Source organism: Heliangelus exortis, chromosome 29, assembly GCF_036169615.1.
Source record: "Heliangelus exortis chromosome 29, bHelExo1.hap1, whole genome shotgun sequence".
In the NCBI taxonomy this organism is placed as follows: domain Eukaryota; kingdom Metazoa; phylum Chordata; class Aves; order Apodiformes; family Trochilidae; genus Heliangelus; species Heliangelus exortis.
Genome location: NC_092450.1, coordinates 435292 through 451400, shown reverse-complemented (window position 1 = coordinate 451400; position 16109 = coordinate 435292). Strand labels below are relative to the sequence as shown.

The window sequence follows — 16109 nt, the reverse complement described above, 5'->3', positions numbered from 1 at the left end:
CACCCTGAGCTCAAAGTGCTCCACAAGGAAGGAATTCTGGGCTCCCTGGGTTGTAGCAGAACAACCTTGGGGTTCCTGTAGCTGTGAAGGCATCACAGCTGGCAGTGGGAGGAGGTGGCACAGGCAGAGTCTGGTGGTCAGACAACAGTCAGACAGCATCAGTCCTGCACGGGCAGCTCAGGGACACAGTGAGAAGGGAAACGCAGCTTTGTGAATGAGCTGAGGCAGAAAATGATCGGGTTTGGGGTTTGCCCCAGATATTTGAGGTCAGTGCTGTGGAAAATGTGTGCACTTAAAAGCATCTTCAGTGTGTGGGAGGTGTTGCAGGAACACCCACACCATTTTTCATGGACAGAGAAAATGTTTTGAAATGGGAACATTGGGATCTGAGTCTGCCCAGACCATCCAGGGGGGATTTGGTGACGTTGGAAAAGGCCCTGGCTGCGGGGGGTGTGGGAGCTGTGTTCATCCTGTGGTGTCTGCACAGGGGTGGCACTGGGTGAAGAAATAAAACCTTGGCATGCAGCTGTAAAATCTCTTGTGTGGGAATCTCTGTCATCACCTCGTGCTCAGGTGGCTGTCCCTGGGCAGGATGGTGACCACAGCCCAGGGATGTTCAACAGGAAATAAAGGATCTCCAGAGGCAAACCACACAAGCTGGCAAGTACATATTTTTGGTTTTTTACCTTCTCTTTAATGATGTACCACAAAAAAAAAAGCAAGTTGAAATATATTTTTCTCCAAATATATATATTTATATAATATATAATCTTAGTTAACTCAAGTATATACATTGTATAATAAATAATGCTTATAAAAAGAGACATTTTCTGAATATAAAATAAAAAAAAAATCGACCTCTACAACTTTATACAAAACTTTGGATACAGCAGATTGATGGAAAAAGATCTTCCATTCAGTGCTAGAATACCTGGCTACAGTAAAATAATTACAAGGCAATAAATGTTCTATTTAATATTAAATACCTTTTCTTGATTAAAAACAAAAACAAAACAAACCCAAACACAACAAACAAACAAACAAACAAAAAAGGGATTCTGTTTAAAGTAAGGTACTTGGAAGCTTTCCAGACAGGGAATTTAATATATACTTTTAAATAGAATGCATATCAGAGAGGGGTTATGTCTGAGCTGGGGGGTGTTGAGCTCTTCAGGTCACAAACTCCTCCTGGGTTCTGCAGAGGGACCCAGAACTTGGCTCTGGTTCTCTCCAGGCACAGTCTGAGGGCCAGGGCCACGCTGAGGGCTCCAGACCAGGGGTTGTCCCCTGCTTTATTGCTCCTTGTGCTGCTCCTGCACGGACAAGTCAGGGAGGAGAAGACCCCACCTGGATATTTGGGACAGATTTACAGTGTTACATCACTGCTGTGTGGGAGCTGGGAATGTGGGGTGGGACCTCAGCACCCCTGGAGGAGCCCACCAGGACAGGAACTCCTGATCTGTGTGGTTTGCAGGGCCCTGAAAACACAAAAGCCCCAAAGGAGGGTCAGGGAGGGACAGGGAACCTGCATTACCTCAGCTTTCACTCTCTAAAATCCATTTCCATCTGAAACCCTGGACTGGCACTTCCATGGGACAGAGCTGGGAGGAGGACAGAGCTGGGAGCTTCCTGTTTGCTGTCTGTGTGTCCCTGACTGCTGTGACCACTCATTCCTCACCGTGACAATCCTCACTGTGGCATTCCCTGTCCCCTCTGCTCAGCCTCCCACGGCTCATCCCGGGTGTCTGCAGGGGCAGCTCTAGCCTTGGACCTCCCCATTTGGGGGAGATGCCGTGAGCTGGAGGTGGCTGTGGGAGGGTCTGCCCGTACCAAATCCATCACGACTTTGTTACCCCGTCCTCTGAGGCCACCCCACGGGCTCTGATCACGGGTGGGATGGACATCCCCGCCCAGCCCTTCCCAGCAGACCCCCGGACCTACCTGGCATTACTTGCAGGTGTGGACATCGTAGACACGGACGCACTCCTGGCAGCTGACGTAGCAGCACCAGTGGAAGATGCAGTGACATTTCTCCTTCCTCCTCTCAGTCCTGGTGTTGTGGCCGCGGCCGCAGCACAGCAGATCGCAGCCATCGATCCCGTGGGAGGTGACGTTGCACGTCCTGTCTCTGGTCCCGAAGGAGCCCGTCTCGGGGTTGGGCTCACAGAAGTTGGGGGAGTTCTCGTAGTAGACCAGATCCCGCTCCGTCGGGGGTTTGAAGAGGGCGTACTTGGCCCTCAGAGTTTCCACCCAGCCCCGGGACTCCCGGTGCTTCTCCACCACCATCTCGGAGGCGCTGTCGTATTTGTCCTTCAGGAAATCCCCGATCGCCCGGAAATCCGGCTGTGCCCACCAGCAAGTCTTCACCTCGCAGCTGCCCGACAGCCCGTGGCACTTGCACTTCAGGTGCATGTGGTCCAGGATGGTCTGTCCAGGGAGGGAAAAGGTGGAGGTCAGGAGGTCAGCAGCAGCCCCTGAAACCCAGGGGTTGTGTTCAGTCACCCAACTTTGGTACCTGGGTTTAAACATCTGGATCTGAGCATCTCAGTCTGGAGAAGAGGAGGGGAGATCCGTATGGATCCCTGCAACTGCCTCGAGGGAGGTTGGAGAGAGGAGGGGGAAAAAGCCTCTGCTCCCGAGGGATGGGATAGGAGCAGAGGGAATGGATGGAAGCTGCTCCAGGGGAGGTTGAGGTTGGATGTTAGGAAATACTTTTTCCCTGAGCAGGTTGTCAGGCATTGGGATGGCCCAGGACAGTGGTGGAGTCACCATCCCTGGTGGCATTTGGAGTTAGGTTAGGAGTTGAGTGTGGGGTTGGTCAAATGTTGGACTGGTTGAGCTTGGAGGTCTCTTCCAACCTAAACATCCTGTGATTCTGTGATGCTGTGATTCTGTGATCTGAGATTGGGCTGGAAGGCCTGGGTTTGGGTGTTTTGTTTGGGAACTTGGGTGTGAGGCAGAAACATCTCCGGGCAGAGATGTGCTAGAAAATAATCATTAGGGTGGGGGCATCTGAATGTCAGGGGTTGGAAGGAACCTCTGGAGATCATCTAATGCAACCCCCTGCCAGGGCAGGGTCAACCCCAACAGGTGACACAGGGGGGTGTTCAGGTGGGTTGGGAATGTGTCCAGAGACCCCACCACCTCTCTGGGCAGCCTGTTCCAGGGCTCTGCCACCCTCACAGTAGAGAAGTTGCTCCTTGTGTTTTGTTGAACCTCCCATGTCCCAGTTTGTGACCATTGCCCCTTCTCCTGTCACTGGACACGAGCCTGGTCCCCCCGTCCTGGCACCCAGCCTGTGGGTATCTGTGGGGCATTTCTGAGATTCCTCCTCCAGCTCCCAGCCCCCTCAGCCTTTCCTCATGTTATGGCATCCGTGCAGCCCAGTCTAACCCAAACTGATCCCATCTGATCCAGTCCCAGGCTCTGTCCCTCCCTGTGAACAATCAGAACCCAGAGAAGCCAAGGGCTGGAGGATGTCCCTGACACCCGTGGATGTGGAACAACCCCCGTGTCTTGGCAGTCTGCATGAGAGAGGGAGTAAAATCATCAGCCCAAGGACCTGGTGCTCTCTCTTCCTCAGAAACCTTCTGTGTGGAGCAAAATGTCACCGATTTTTGTTACAATCCTGAGAGGTTTCTTTGGGTTTCTCTACAGGACACTGTCCCAGGGTGACACAGGTCACAGCTTCCACCCAGCTTTGCACAGGAGCTGGGACAGCCCCAGGCCCTGCTGGCAGCAGGAAGGGGATGGAATGTTTCATCTGGAAGGGACTGACAAGGATCAGGTGCTCCAAGGAATCAGCAGTGGGACAAAGTTTCAATGGGGAGCAGAGGGGAAGGAGCAGCATGGGAGGAAACCTCTCAACGTGGGGTTTGGGGCAGCCCAGGGGGGTCCCCACAGCTGCCCTGGGAGAGGTTTGTGCTGGAAGGGCCAACAGGGTTCAGCTTTTCTTAACCCCTTCCCATCTGATTGGAGAGAGGGGAGATGCTGTGACCTGGAAAATAACCCCAGAGAGCTCCTGCCTGGGCATGGTTGGGGTGCTGGGGTGTCAGGGGGAGGCGGGCTGGGCCATCCCGGGGTGATGGGTGCTGTGTCCCTGTGGAGCACTCACCGTCCTGCCCGCCTCGTTGTTGTGTCTGTTCATGGCCGAGCGCGCGTCTGGGCGGTTCTCTCGGGCGTCCGCGAATTCCCGGGACACCAGCACCCCAAAATCAGCATCCTCGCTGCACCCCCCCCACTTCCAGCCGTCTCCTGGGGGTCCCTTGTGGTGGGAGTCACAGCCACAGATGGTGGAGGTGCCCTCGGCGCAGGAGCGGGTGACAGCAAAGGCCACCCCGGCCGAGGCGATGGCGTGGACGAAGGCAGATTCCCGTGTGGCTGGGGAGGAACAGAGCCCACGGGGGGGTCAGTCAGGGTTACACTGCTGTTCTCCTTCCCAACCTCCTCCAGCATCACCTAAACCTCACTGAAAAGCAAAATTTGCTCCTTGTTCAGGGAGCTGTTTCTGCCCCAGGTCAGGAGAGGGGAGGGGGTTGGCTCCTGCTCTGTCCCAAGGACAACGTTTCCCCCAAACCCAACCAAAACCTCAGGGAGAGCTTGAGGGGCCTGAGGAAAGAGTGGGGTAATACCTGGTCTGAAAACCCAGAGAGAGACCCCAGAGCTGGAGGCAGCCCAAAGGGAGGTGAGGCTCATGCACAGACTGAAATGGGGAAAGGTTCCAGGTGATACAGGAGAGGCAGCAGCAGAACAGAGCCCAGGAGCTGAGAATTCCTGTTAAATGTCTCCAGGTACCTCACCTCTGCCCATCACCTTGTCCACCTCTGACCATGGCAGGGCAAGGGCTCAGACTCTCCCTGCTCATCCTGGGGATTTTAGCTTCAGGTGGGGCTGAGAAGGACAAGGCCAAGCAGGATGGGTGGAAAAGGCCAGAACTGTTGCTCTGGATCTCCAAGCTCACCAGGGAGCTCCTGTTCTCCATCACAACCCTAAACCTCTCCATCAGCCCTGCACACTGCAGGACCTTCTGCCTGGACATGGGGCCCTTCCATAAACAGAAGGAAAATCTTATTTGGGGTGTGTTGGTCTTGATAGAAATCACCTGAGCCCAGTACTGAGGTGCTGCTGGGACACCTAAAGCAGCAGCTGCCATGGAGCCATCAGGACATTCTGTGGTTCTGTGAGTCTCAGACAGGTTTCCTTGGCCTGCTGCTGCCAGAGGTAACTTCTGAAGTGTTAGAAACACCAAATAACAATAATACTGTGAGAAGACCTCAAGCTGGCTTTAGAGGATACAGAAAGAGATGTTGCCCATGTAATGTGATGGCATTTTCCTACTGTGATGTCCATGAGTTTAATGTCATGTTTTTGGGAGTCTTGCACTCTGGAATTGGACAATACCCTGTTAAACTGAAAGGGTGTTTCTTGCAGAGTGTATCTGGGTCTCTGAACTCTTCAGGAGGTCATTGTAGAGGTGGTGACCTGCTCTGAACTCTGCTCTCAGGCTCTCAGACTCGGGTCTTTTTGCTGCTGCTCTGACTGGTGGCCCTTCCACTGGTTTGGAGCCAGGATAATGGTTCTCTTTGAATTTTCAACCCAGATTGGAGCCCAGCCAGTTCATAGCCTTTGTTCCTGTGCTCACATGGGCTCTCATCTTCAAGGGGCTTTTAATGGCCCCTGCATTTACTTTGGGGTCCTTGCAGAGAGCAAAACCTCCATTCTACAGTGCTCAGAGAGCCCCATTTGTGAAGTCTTTCCAGAAATGTTGTCCATGACACTCCTCAGGCTGACTGACCCTCTCTGCATCTTCTTCTGGGCTTAATTACTCTCTCCAGAAGGGTGGGGAGAAGCAAACACTCCCTTGCAGCTGCAGAATGGTGGGGCTGGAGGGAAGCCTCAAGTTTCCCAGGTTTAGGTTGGAGCTTGGGGACAATTTCTCCCTGGAAAGGGCTGTCAGGGCCTGGCCCAGGCTGCCCAGGGCAGGGCTGGAGTCCCCATCGTCCCTGGAGGGGTTTCAGAGCCCTGGAGATGTGGGGATGATGGACATGGGGCAGGGGTGGCCTGGGCAGGGATGGGGGAAGGCTTGGACTCCAGGATCCTAAAGGGCTTCTCCAACCAGAAGGATTCCATGATTCCAGCACAGCTGAGGGCAGGTGGGAGCTCTCTCCTGCATTAGGACACAGACTGAGAAATCCCTGCTGATTTTCCTTGCTCAGCACAAGCACAGAAACTTCAGTCTCTGGACTTGGTTACTAGGTTCTGGGTTCCTGTAGACATGACCTGGCTGTTCAGATACACAGCTCTGCTTCTGCTTGGGATGCTTTTACAAATTTTTTTTTTTTTTTTTTTTTTTTTGTGGTGTGTTTGTTGAACTACTTTTACTCATTTTGAAATCAACAGGAGTTTGACTCTTGACTTCAGTACAGCTGAAAACCAAATACAGGCATCCCCAAGCATGGTGTAAATAAAACTCAGAGTTTTCTCCTTGGGGACATCTTTCTGTTCTGTTCTGTTCAGAGCCTCTCTGGTGGAACCAGGCATTGCTTGGAGCATTGTCTGAGGACTCTCCTGGGTGGGTGGTGTCCTGGGGAGGTGGCTCCAGCTGCCTCATGGGTGTAATGGGACTGAACAACCAGGACAGTTGTCATGGGATGTGGGTCAAAGCCAAACTTTTCTGCTGTTGCAGACCAGTGATGACCTTGGGGACTGTCCCATCCTCTGAGAGTGGGTGCTGTGAACCATCTTCTCCCCTGCCCTGTCCATCCCTGACCTGTTCTTGCCTTGTGCCCTGCACCAGGTCTTGCTCCTTGGCCTTCCCTGCAAAGGTTGGGGGAAGCTCCCAACCCCCAGGAACCTCAAACAGAGGCAATGGGAAGAGGCAGCTCGTGGGTATGTGCCTCCTGCTCTCCTCTCCTGCAGCTCAGATCTTGGATCCTAAACCAGGGCTGCTCAATCCTGTCTTGGCCAGTGGGACCACGTTGTGGTTTTTACTTTTTTTTTTTTAATTTTAGGACAAGAGAAAACAGGTTCAAGTTGAACCAGGAGAGGTTGAGACTGAATATTAGGAAAAATTTCTTTACCCAAAGAGTGGTGAAGCATTGGCACAGGCTGCCCAGGGAGGTGGTGGAGTTGCTGCCCCTGGGTAGACGTGGAGCTTTGGGAGATGATTTCGTGGTTGCGGTGGTGTAAGGTTTACAGTTGGACTTGATGATCTTGAAGGTCTTTTCCAACCATGCTGAGTCTGTGATTCTAGTTTAGACTCTTGCCTCCTTTCCCTCCTCACCTCCAACAGAGGGATTCAGCCTCTACCTGCTCATGTTCCCTTCGGTATCGTTCACCAGCTACTTATTCTGGTACCACCGGGGGCTCCGGGCCGGGTGGAGGTGACTGCTCCAACCGGAGTGGCTCAACCTGACAAAAGCTGTTTGGGTGGCCAGTCAGTTAAACCAGATGAGATCAGAGGAGCTGGGCAGTCCCCTGGCTCCATCCCAGGACAGCCGGGGGGGACACGAGTCTCTCTCCTGGCTGACATCTCCTCTGCTCCTGTTTCCGAGGGGCTGGGAAGGCGCCGGGCACGGGATGGAGCGGGCTCTGTGCTGGGATGGGAGCTGAGGATCTGAACCATCCCGGGGGGCTGCACCCCCCAGCACCCCCGTGAGCTCTGCCCACCCTGCCGGGGCTGGGGGGGGGGGGAAAGCAGTGAGCACAAACCCCTTCGCCTTGGAATTCTCCCCTGGGTCTGGGCGAGGAGCCGGGAGAATTTCCCAGAGATGAAATGCGGGAGCAGAGTTCCCAGAACCAGGGGAGGGGCTGGCGAGGGAGGATTAGAGCCGTCTTGACAGTGCACCACTGCGACTGTCTCCCAGCCGGGCCCGTTACCTGCTGGGACACTCAATTTCCCATTGTTCCCTCCGTGTCACACTCTATTACCAGCATAATGCAGAATGTTTCCGCCGGCCAGCGTACCCACGGCACAGAGCACTGGCATTCCCCAAGAGCACCTCGTAGCAACGGGGCAATGTTCCCCTGTCCTGCCGTCACCCTCCAATCCCGCCAGCCCGGCTGGGAAATCCCTATTGATGGCTGTCCCCAGCCCCCCGCCACCGGAGCAGAATGGCCCAAAGGGCGTGTGAATGCGGCACCGATTTGAAACGACTGCGGGGCTGGGATGGTCCCGCTCGCCCTGGCTCACAGTAGGGGAGGAAGCTTAGCTCTTTCTCATCGGTATAAGCTTATTTTTCTCTCTCCCCTCTCTCTCCTTTCCCTCCCCCTCCCGTTAAGCTGTTGAGTTTATATCAAGACGGCCCCTGATCCCACACACCCCTGTTTAGATGCAAATGACTGCGGGTGTCACGGCTGAGAAAAGCCGTGGGGTTATCGTGGTGCGGGGCTGCCTTTTCACAGCTCGTGGCAGGGGCTTAGCCCGGCACAGAGGGACCCCCAAAGGCAGCCCCGGACCCATCTGCCAGCGCTGCACCTGCAGCCCCTCCCCTCAGCCACACACCGCCAGACCCCCCTCAGCATCCAGGGCATGGAGGAGGCTCCCGGAGAACCTGCGGGTCCCCCTGGAGAACCTGCGGGATTCCCCTGGAGAGGGAGAGGAGGAGCGGAGCGAGGGGCAGAGAAGCGGGGATGGTGCCTGCTCCTGATGCTTCTGAGGCTCCTGCCAGATCCAGCCCTGCCCGTGGCTCAGAGAGCTCTAATCCAGCCCAGGAGCTGTTCTCCAGCTTCCTGCACTCCCAGCCAGCTCATGGCACTGCACTTTAACCAAAATCTCAGAGTTTCTCACTAACACAGAGTAACCCCTCACCCTCCCAGGGCAGCACCAGCAACTCTGTTGGCTCAGCCTTGGCTTTGGGGTGGGACTTGGCTGGAAGAGATGTTGTCTTTTAATAAGAACTGACCTTATTTTAAAAAGAAAAGAGAAGGAGAGAAGGGGGGAAGCAGGTTTTTCTTCCCTCCTTAACCCAGACTGCACACCTGCTGCATAAATCATCTTGGAGAATTTGCTTGTAAAAACATGATCTTACTCCACATGCTGGGGTTGTTAAAGGGAAAAAAAAGCAAATGTAAAAAAAACCACCCTAAACAAACCAACTTGCAGGAAGCTACTCAGTAGCCCTGGGAAACAAACAGCTACAGCATTTTATGTCAAAAACCTTTGGGCAGGGGCCATGGGGGAAATTAGGGTGGTCAAGGCAGAGCCTGTAGCCCGGGCTGGTGTTCAGCAGCCCCTGAATGGGACCACATCAGTCCCCAGGGTTTGGCTGTGCTCTGCTTGCTGTTTATGGCTTTGCTGTTTGAAGCCTTCGAGGCCCTGGGGAGGCTGCAGAAAGCTGGGGAGGGACTTGGGACACAGACATGTAGGAGCACACAAGGGTTAATGGCTTAAAACTGGAAAAGGGGACACTGAGGAAGAAATTCTTTGGGGTGAGGGTGCTGAGCCCCTGGGTGCCCAGGGTGCCCCCAGAAGCTGTGGCTGCCCCATCCCTGGCAGTGTTGAAGGTTGGATGGGGCTTGGAGCCCCCTGGGCTGGTGGGAGGTGTCCCTGCCCATGGCAGGGGTGGCACTGGGGGGGGTTTGAGGTCCCTTCCAACCCAAACCATTCTATGAAAACCCAGTCTGGAATTCCATGATTCTGTGCTGGAGATTGTGAGAGGGAAGATGAGAATTTTATGGTGAATTTGGGAAGAGAAGAAAGATGGGGATGGAGCTGGGGGCAGGAACCCCGAGGCTATTTCAGGAAGGGGTCCCCTATGGTCCCATGCTGATACCATCCCTGGAATTCTGGATGAGGTGCCCAGAAGAAGACACCAAGGAAGGCTTAAACACAAGAACTGGGAGAGGGTCTGCACAGCCCAACCACTGCCAACAGCTCCAGCATTCACCCACAGTCCAGTGCTCCTCAGGCTGAGGTGTGCTTGAATGGAAGCAACTGTGATGATTAACATTTTTGCAGCTCCTTTAAAATGAAATTATCTTCAATTTCTTCTCAGGCTATATTAGAAATTATTTTCCATGCTATTGCTGTGAGAACTACATCTTTGAAGTTTTTTTTTTTCCTCCCAAAATAGCTTCAATCATCCTAAGGGAGCATTCAATGACATTAACTGAAATGGTCCTCTGATTCTTGGAGGTGGTTTCATCCAGGTGGTTATCACAGCTTAAAGGCTGGATATTTTGGGCTTGGTATTTCTAACACACTCTGCAAGCTGCAGCAGTGTGTGTGTCATCAGGTTATGGGCTCAAAACTCTCAATTTCTGTTGTTGCTGCACCTCAGGCAGATGGGACAAGATCCTGGGAGAGGAGATGTCACAAAGCCAAAAAAAAATGTCCAACAGCTCCATCCACAGCCTCCATGGCAGCCACCAGTGTTGGTGCCCAGATTCATCCCAGCCCATGAGATCCATCAGGTCAGGACAAGAATATTCGTGTGGCCAAGGTTTTATCTCTTCCTTCAGAAGGATGGGGCTGAAAATGTGATGAGTTTCTCTGCAGCTACTGGGGCTGAAAACTTCGGGAATGGCAGAGGCTTTCCTGGAGTCACCCATTGCTTCGTAGGTGAAATCAGTCCCATCCTCTCTCTGCTCATGAATTTTTCAAGGCCTCAGTGGCAAGGCAGCAGAACGTTTAGAAAATGTAAATAATAACCACAACCAACTGGGTTGGACTTTGATGTGTCGTTATTTGTGGGTGATGCTGTTTATTTTTAACTGTTCTACTTACAGGGGAGTGAGACACAAGAATAAATAACACTTTTCAAGCTAATTGCCTGGCAGTTCTGTCTCAGGATCTGTCGGTGCATCCCAGGATGATGGGGAAAGCTGTAAAACAAACGTGCTCAATAATTTTTTTCCATCTGTCACAAATTTCTGAGCGATGGATGATATTTTAGTTTGTCAGCTTGGTGTGCAGGGAAGTGTTGAGGCATGTTTGCATGTGAGGTTTTGCTGTAGTCCCTGCATCCCAAATAATCTTAAAATATTCTTCATAAATTCAAAGTTCATTTTGCTCATTGCTGGGAGGATGGTTCACAGGCAGTTTGTAAGAGCTGTCATGCTGACAGAGATGGTGCTGAGAGATTTTTTCAGTGCCTGTATGCTAGAAGAGTTCTTTCATGATGTGTTTAAAAATTTGATGGTAGTTTTTGATGAGTTTTGATCGTTTGAAAGAAAATTCAACCTTTCTGCTCTCGTGAGTGCTGCACTTTAGGGTGTGCTTTTATTAGGCAGAATGCTGTCGTGTGGCAAGCCTTGGTGATGAGTTATTTGGCAGTAAATACAGCAGAAACCCCAACCAGAGCCTGGCAGAACAGGGGAGAATTAAATCTCCTGATCCCCTATTACAATCCTGACTTCTGCAAAGAATCACACTTTAACCCAAATGGTCACTTCCACTGAAATGTGCAGGAAATGTTCAGGAAACTGCACCATGACTGGAGGACTGCAACTTGGAAAAACATAAAATGAACTGTTTATAGGCAGAATAAGCAGCACCAAGCAGCACCAGCCCTGCCTGAGTTAAAGAAGTGTTTGGATGATGCTCTCAGGCACCTGGTGTGATCCTGGGGTGCCCTGCACAGGTACAGGAGTTGGACTGTGTGGTTCTGATGGGTCCCCTGCAACTTCGCATATTCTCTGATTCTGTAAGAATATCGTGGTTTTGTAAGAAAGATTCAGCAGGAGACACATAGGGACTCCAGGAGGCTGTTGGGAAGGATTTTGCTGTCCTGGTTTTCAGCCCCAATTTCTCCAGTTTCGTAAAGGCCTTACCATAAGGTTCCCATTTCCCATGTCATTGCAAAGATTAAAGGCTTTTTCAATCAACACACTGAGCTGGACTGTACAGACTCAAATGTTTCAAAACTGTCCTGGTTTGGGCCAGGATAAAGGTGATTTTCAGTCTTATACTTTTGCTTTTAGCTAGGTCTCTTGTAAGTAGTTGCACTTGCTGAAATTAACAGCAAGTTTCTCAGACAGTGTGTGTTTCTAGGACTGGTAACACTTGATGTTTATAGTTACTGCTAGAGAATGGTGTGCAGAGCCAAGGACACTGCTCAGCTCTGAGGAGCATTTTACCCTCCAGAAGGAATAAAGAGGTCCCACCTGCAGCCTCCTTTGGGGAGGAACGGACAAGACAGATGCCAGAACTGACCAAACAGAGGATTCCATCCCATATACATCATCCTCAGTATAAATTTGAGGGATCACGAGGGCCAAGCCAGATTTCCAGCTTCCAGCTGCCTGCCCTTCCTGCCCTTCCTGCTTCCCTTCCTTCACCCAGCATCCTGGAAGGATCCCGTCCGTTCCTCTGCCTGTGGTCCTGATCCGTGCCAGCCCTTATCTGTGTGTTCCTGCCTCCAGTTCCCAACTGCTGCCGACTCCAGGAGTCCAGCCTGGACTTTCCCAGGGCTGCCCTGCAGCCTCGGTGGTGACGTGAGAGCTATTGGGGGAAAGGGGGGAGGAATGTGGTATCCATTTTCCTGTATATTTGTATATATTTAGTAATTTTTCCTATTTATCATTACTGTTTCATTAAAGTTGTGTAGTTTAGTTTCCAACCCATGCCTCTCTCCGTTATTCTCTTTCCTTTCTTATCAGGGAGGAGAGAGAGATTAATAGAGAGCGTCTGTCACTCGGTTTAATTGCCGGGCCAGTGTTAAACGGTGACAAAAACCAATGAAGCTAGAAATGGTTTTCTTTGCATTTATGAAGCTCTCAAACCAAGATGTTACCTGCAGGTCTCCCTTGTGGCCCTGGAGTCAGAGCAAGGAATCTGCTGGGCTCCATGGCTTTCATTCCACCCTCCCTGCATTTGACCCCAGAAAAGCTTTTCTGGTCTGAGCCTTGCAGGGGTACAGGGTCCTGGTTCTGGCAGAGTCCTGCAAACATTCAGCCCCTTCTCCCTTCCTCCTGGAGGTGATGAGGAACCTTCTGGAGGTCACAGATCATAGAATCCCAGACTGGTTTGGGTTGGAAGAGACTTTAAAGATCACTAAGTTCCAACCCCAGCAGAGACACCTCCTGCCTGACCCAAGCTGCTCATAGTTCCATCCAACCTGTCCCTGAACCCACCCACAGTGGTGGAAGGGGCAGTGCAGGGGTGGTTGGGCTCAGGTGGAGCAGGGGAGCAGCTCTGAGACCCCATGGTCTGCAGGTTCCTGGGTCAGGGAAGGAAATGCCCTGGGCCAGCAGAAGCTCCAGGCCTGGCTTTGTTCCCAGCTGGAGGAGCTCAGCACATCAAATCCTCAGAGCAGGCTCCTCTGGAAGGAGCAAAGCCACAGCTGTGAGCTGGCCCTGGGCACTTCCATGGGACATCCCCTTTTGTCATCAGTGCCCACATACAAAGTCAGGGGGTGGGATGGAGGGGAGTTTTTCATCCACCATCTCGTTTTTTTTCATGGGAATAAGTTTCAATCAGAGATCTTGGTTTGGTAACTGGACATCTGAGACTTGGAATAGGTTATCTGCCACCATGGTTATCTGCCATGGCTACAGGCTCACGGCACAGGTCCCCAGTGGTCCTGGGGCCCAACATCTCACTTTTCTCAGTCCAATGCCCAAGCGGTGACCTCATCAGGAACCTCAACTTTATTGTGCCTCACCAATGGTTCCATCGTGCCTGGTCCATACCAGTGGGTCTAGAAAGGTGGCCTGGCAGGAGGAGGTGATGAAGAGGAGCAAGCATCTATATTTGGAGAGAGGAGAGGGAAAATATGCTTATTCTCCCCCTTTTTGTTTCCAGCCCTGAGTGTTTTGGGCTCATCTGTAAGTTGGCCTGGCCATGGAGTTCAACCATTGCTTCTCCCTGGCAGAGGCCTCCTCTGTCAGAGAGTGTGGAGTCTGCCCTGAGCCCACCAAGGAACCACAGCCCCTCTCTTGGGGCTGCAGGATCCTGGTTGGAAGTGCTGCACACCCTGGGCAGGGAGGATGGAGCCCATCATCCCAGAGCACATGAGCATGCATGGAGATAGAACAGAGACCTTCCCCTACCTGGTCCTTCTGAGAGACTCTGGGGTGAGAACTGCCCCTCCCCTCATTACCTCTTTTGGTGTAACACACACACACACAGACACTCAAAATTGGAAAAAATCAATTGGAGAAATTAGGGTTGAAAGCAAGGAAAACCCTAACCCTGTCCCCAGTGTGTTCCCAGTGGGGCACTAATAGAATCCCAGAGGGATTTGGGTTGGAAGGGATCACCAAAGGTCCCAGTCCCAGCCCTGCAGTATCAGGGACACCCTCACCCAGATCAGGGTGCTCAGAGCCTCTTCAAGCCTCACCTTGAACATCTCCAGGGATCTCCAAGCCCCTCCTGGCAGCCTGGGCCATTGTCCCTCCATCCAACATCTCCAGGCTGAGCTGTGACAGCTCCAGCCCACGGGCAGAGCCCTCTCCACAGCCCTGGTTCCAGTCCCTACCTTTGTCCAGGACAGGCCCAAAGATGGCCAGACTGTCATCGATGGTGGTGCAGTTCCAGCGGCGGCCCCGGAATTGGTGCTGACATTCCTGGATCCCCAGCTTCACCCCCTCAGCCACGCTGGGCATGATCTCGATGTAATTACGGCAGAACCGGAGCTGCTTGGGGACGAGGCCAGGGATGGAGCCACAGAGGATGGGCTGGGACCCCAGGGAGCTGTACTGCTGACCTAAGGCAAGGGACCTGCAAGGGACAGAGGACAGAGGGAGGGTTGGCACCCAATGGTCATGTCCCCACCACCATCCCAGCAGCTGAACCCATGGGAAAATGAGCAGAAACAAAGCATGAAAAAGGGGAATTTCATAGGAACATGAGAGACTTTCTACTGCCTCACACCAATGTGAGGAGGGCTGCCACTTCTGAAGACTCTGACACTCCTGGACACAGCTCATGGAGACCCCTGGAGCCACTCAGGGTATTCCCAGGCAGCTGAGGTGTCCCCATGGGGATGAGGGACCTGATAAAGGAACTGAATCTGCAGGAGCAACACCTGGGAGCTGGGAAACCATGCAGTGTGTCAGGAGACACCGACCTGAGAGCTTCGTCATTGGGGCCACATGGGAAGGATCCTGCCCAATGCCAGGTTCAACAAAACAGGAAGAGTTTTCCCCATGAGGACAGTCAGAGATTGGAAGTCTCAGCTCAGTGGGTGCTGGGACAGCTCAGACAAACAATAACAGGAGAAGGGTTGGAGCAGATGAGCCCTGAGGTCCCTCCCAACCTGACACTGGGATTCTGTGATTCTAGGATTCATCAGCAGAGGGTTCCCCATTCACTGCAGAGGGAATTCTCTGGGGTCAGGAACGTCACTGCCATGTGTCCCAGGCTGCCTTGACACCAGTGCAGGACGTTCCAACAGGATAAATCCCCACGGCTCCATCCTGATGGACTTCAGCTCCTGTGAGCCAGGCAGATGTCCTGGGACATGCTGAAGGTTCTGAGGGGACATCTGAGAGGACCTTTTCCTATAGGTTCATGGACTTGCCAACTGCCCACCATTAACTACGTGGTCAAACTGCTTAGATGGCTAGAAATGGTTACTGCAGGGTGAAGACAGATATTTGCTCAGAGAAGCACCAAGATGCCTGATGTTACACACATCCAGGGATGGTCCTACAGCTCCTGCTGAGTATCGAAACCATCCTGCAGTTTCCCTACAGAACATGGGGTCAGAGCTGTGAATGAGTAGCTGGGTCTATACCAGAGAGAATGGGATGAGCTCAGCTGCTTCCAGTGCAGAAACCCCACAGGCCAGGCACTGCATGGGCAACTGAGCACATCCATACCCTGGTGTGAGCAGCAGGGACAGGGAGGGGATTGTCCCCTCTGGGGAGACCCCCCTGGGGTAAAGCTGTGTCCAGCCCTGGGGTCCCCATCAGCAGAAGGACACGGAGCTGCTGGAGCCATTCCAGAGGAGGCCCTGGAGCTGCTGGGAGGGCTGGAGCAGCTCTGGAGCCAGGGGGAGAGAGTTGGGGGTGTTCAGATGGAGAAGAGAAGGATCCCATGGGGAGACCTTAGAGCACCTTCCAGTGCCTGAAGGGGCTCCAGGAAAGCTGGGGAGGGACTTGGGACAAGGGCCTGGAGGGATGGGATGAGGGGGAAGGGTTTGCAGCTGCAAGAGGGGAGATGG

General features: G+C 52.8%; 1 protein-coding gene across 1 annotated transcript; it reads right to left on the bottom strand.

Moving 5' to 3' along the window:
* Positions 1–1377: 1377 nt before the first annotated feature.
* On the bottom strand, positions 1378–14648 carry WNT3 (Wnt family member 3). Its single transcript, XM_071728537.1, has 4 exons — positions 14421–14648; positions 4115–4380; positions 1942–2427; positions 1378–1478 (listed from the first exon to the last, which is right to left on the bottom strand). Exons 1-3 carry the CDS (start codon positions 14545–14547, stop codon positions 1948–1950), a joined length of 873 nt encoding a protein of 290 aa, XP_071584638.1. The 5' UTR covers positions 14548–14648; the 3' UTR covers positions 1378–1478; positions 1942–1947.
* Between the last annotated feature and the right edge of the window lie 1461 nt (positions 14649–16109).

Coding starts and splice junctions, on each gene's coding strand:
- WNT3 (XM_071728537.1), bottom strand. CDS start 14,547: ATGCCCAGCGTGGCTGAGGGGGTGAAGCTGGGGATCCAGGAATGTCAG. Junction 4,381..14,420: donor TGGGCCTGTCCTGGACAAAG/GTAGGGACTGGA, acceptor GTTCCTCCCCAG/CCACACGGGAATCTGCCTTC. Junction 2,428..4,114: donor ACAACGAGGCGGGCAGGACG/GTGAGTGCTCCA, acceptor CTCCCTGGACAG/ACCATCCTGGACCACATGCA.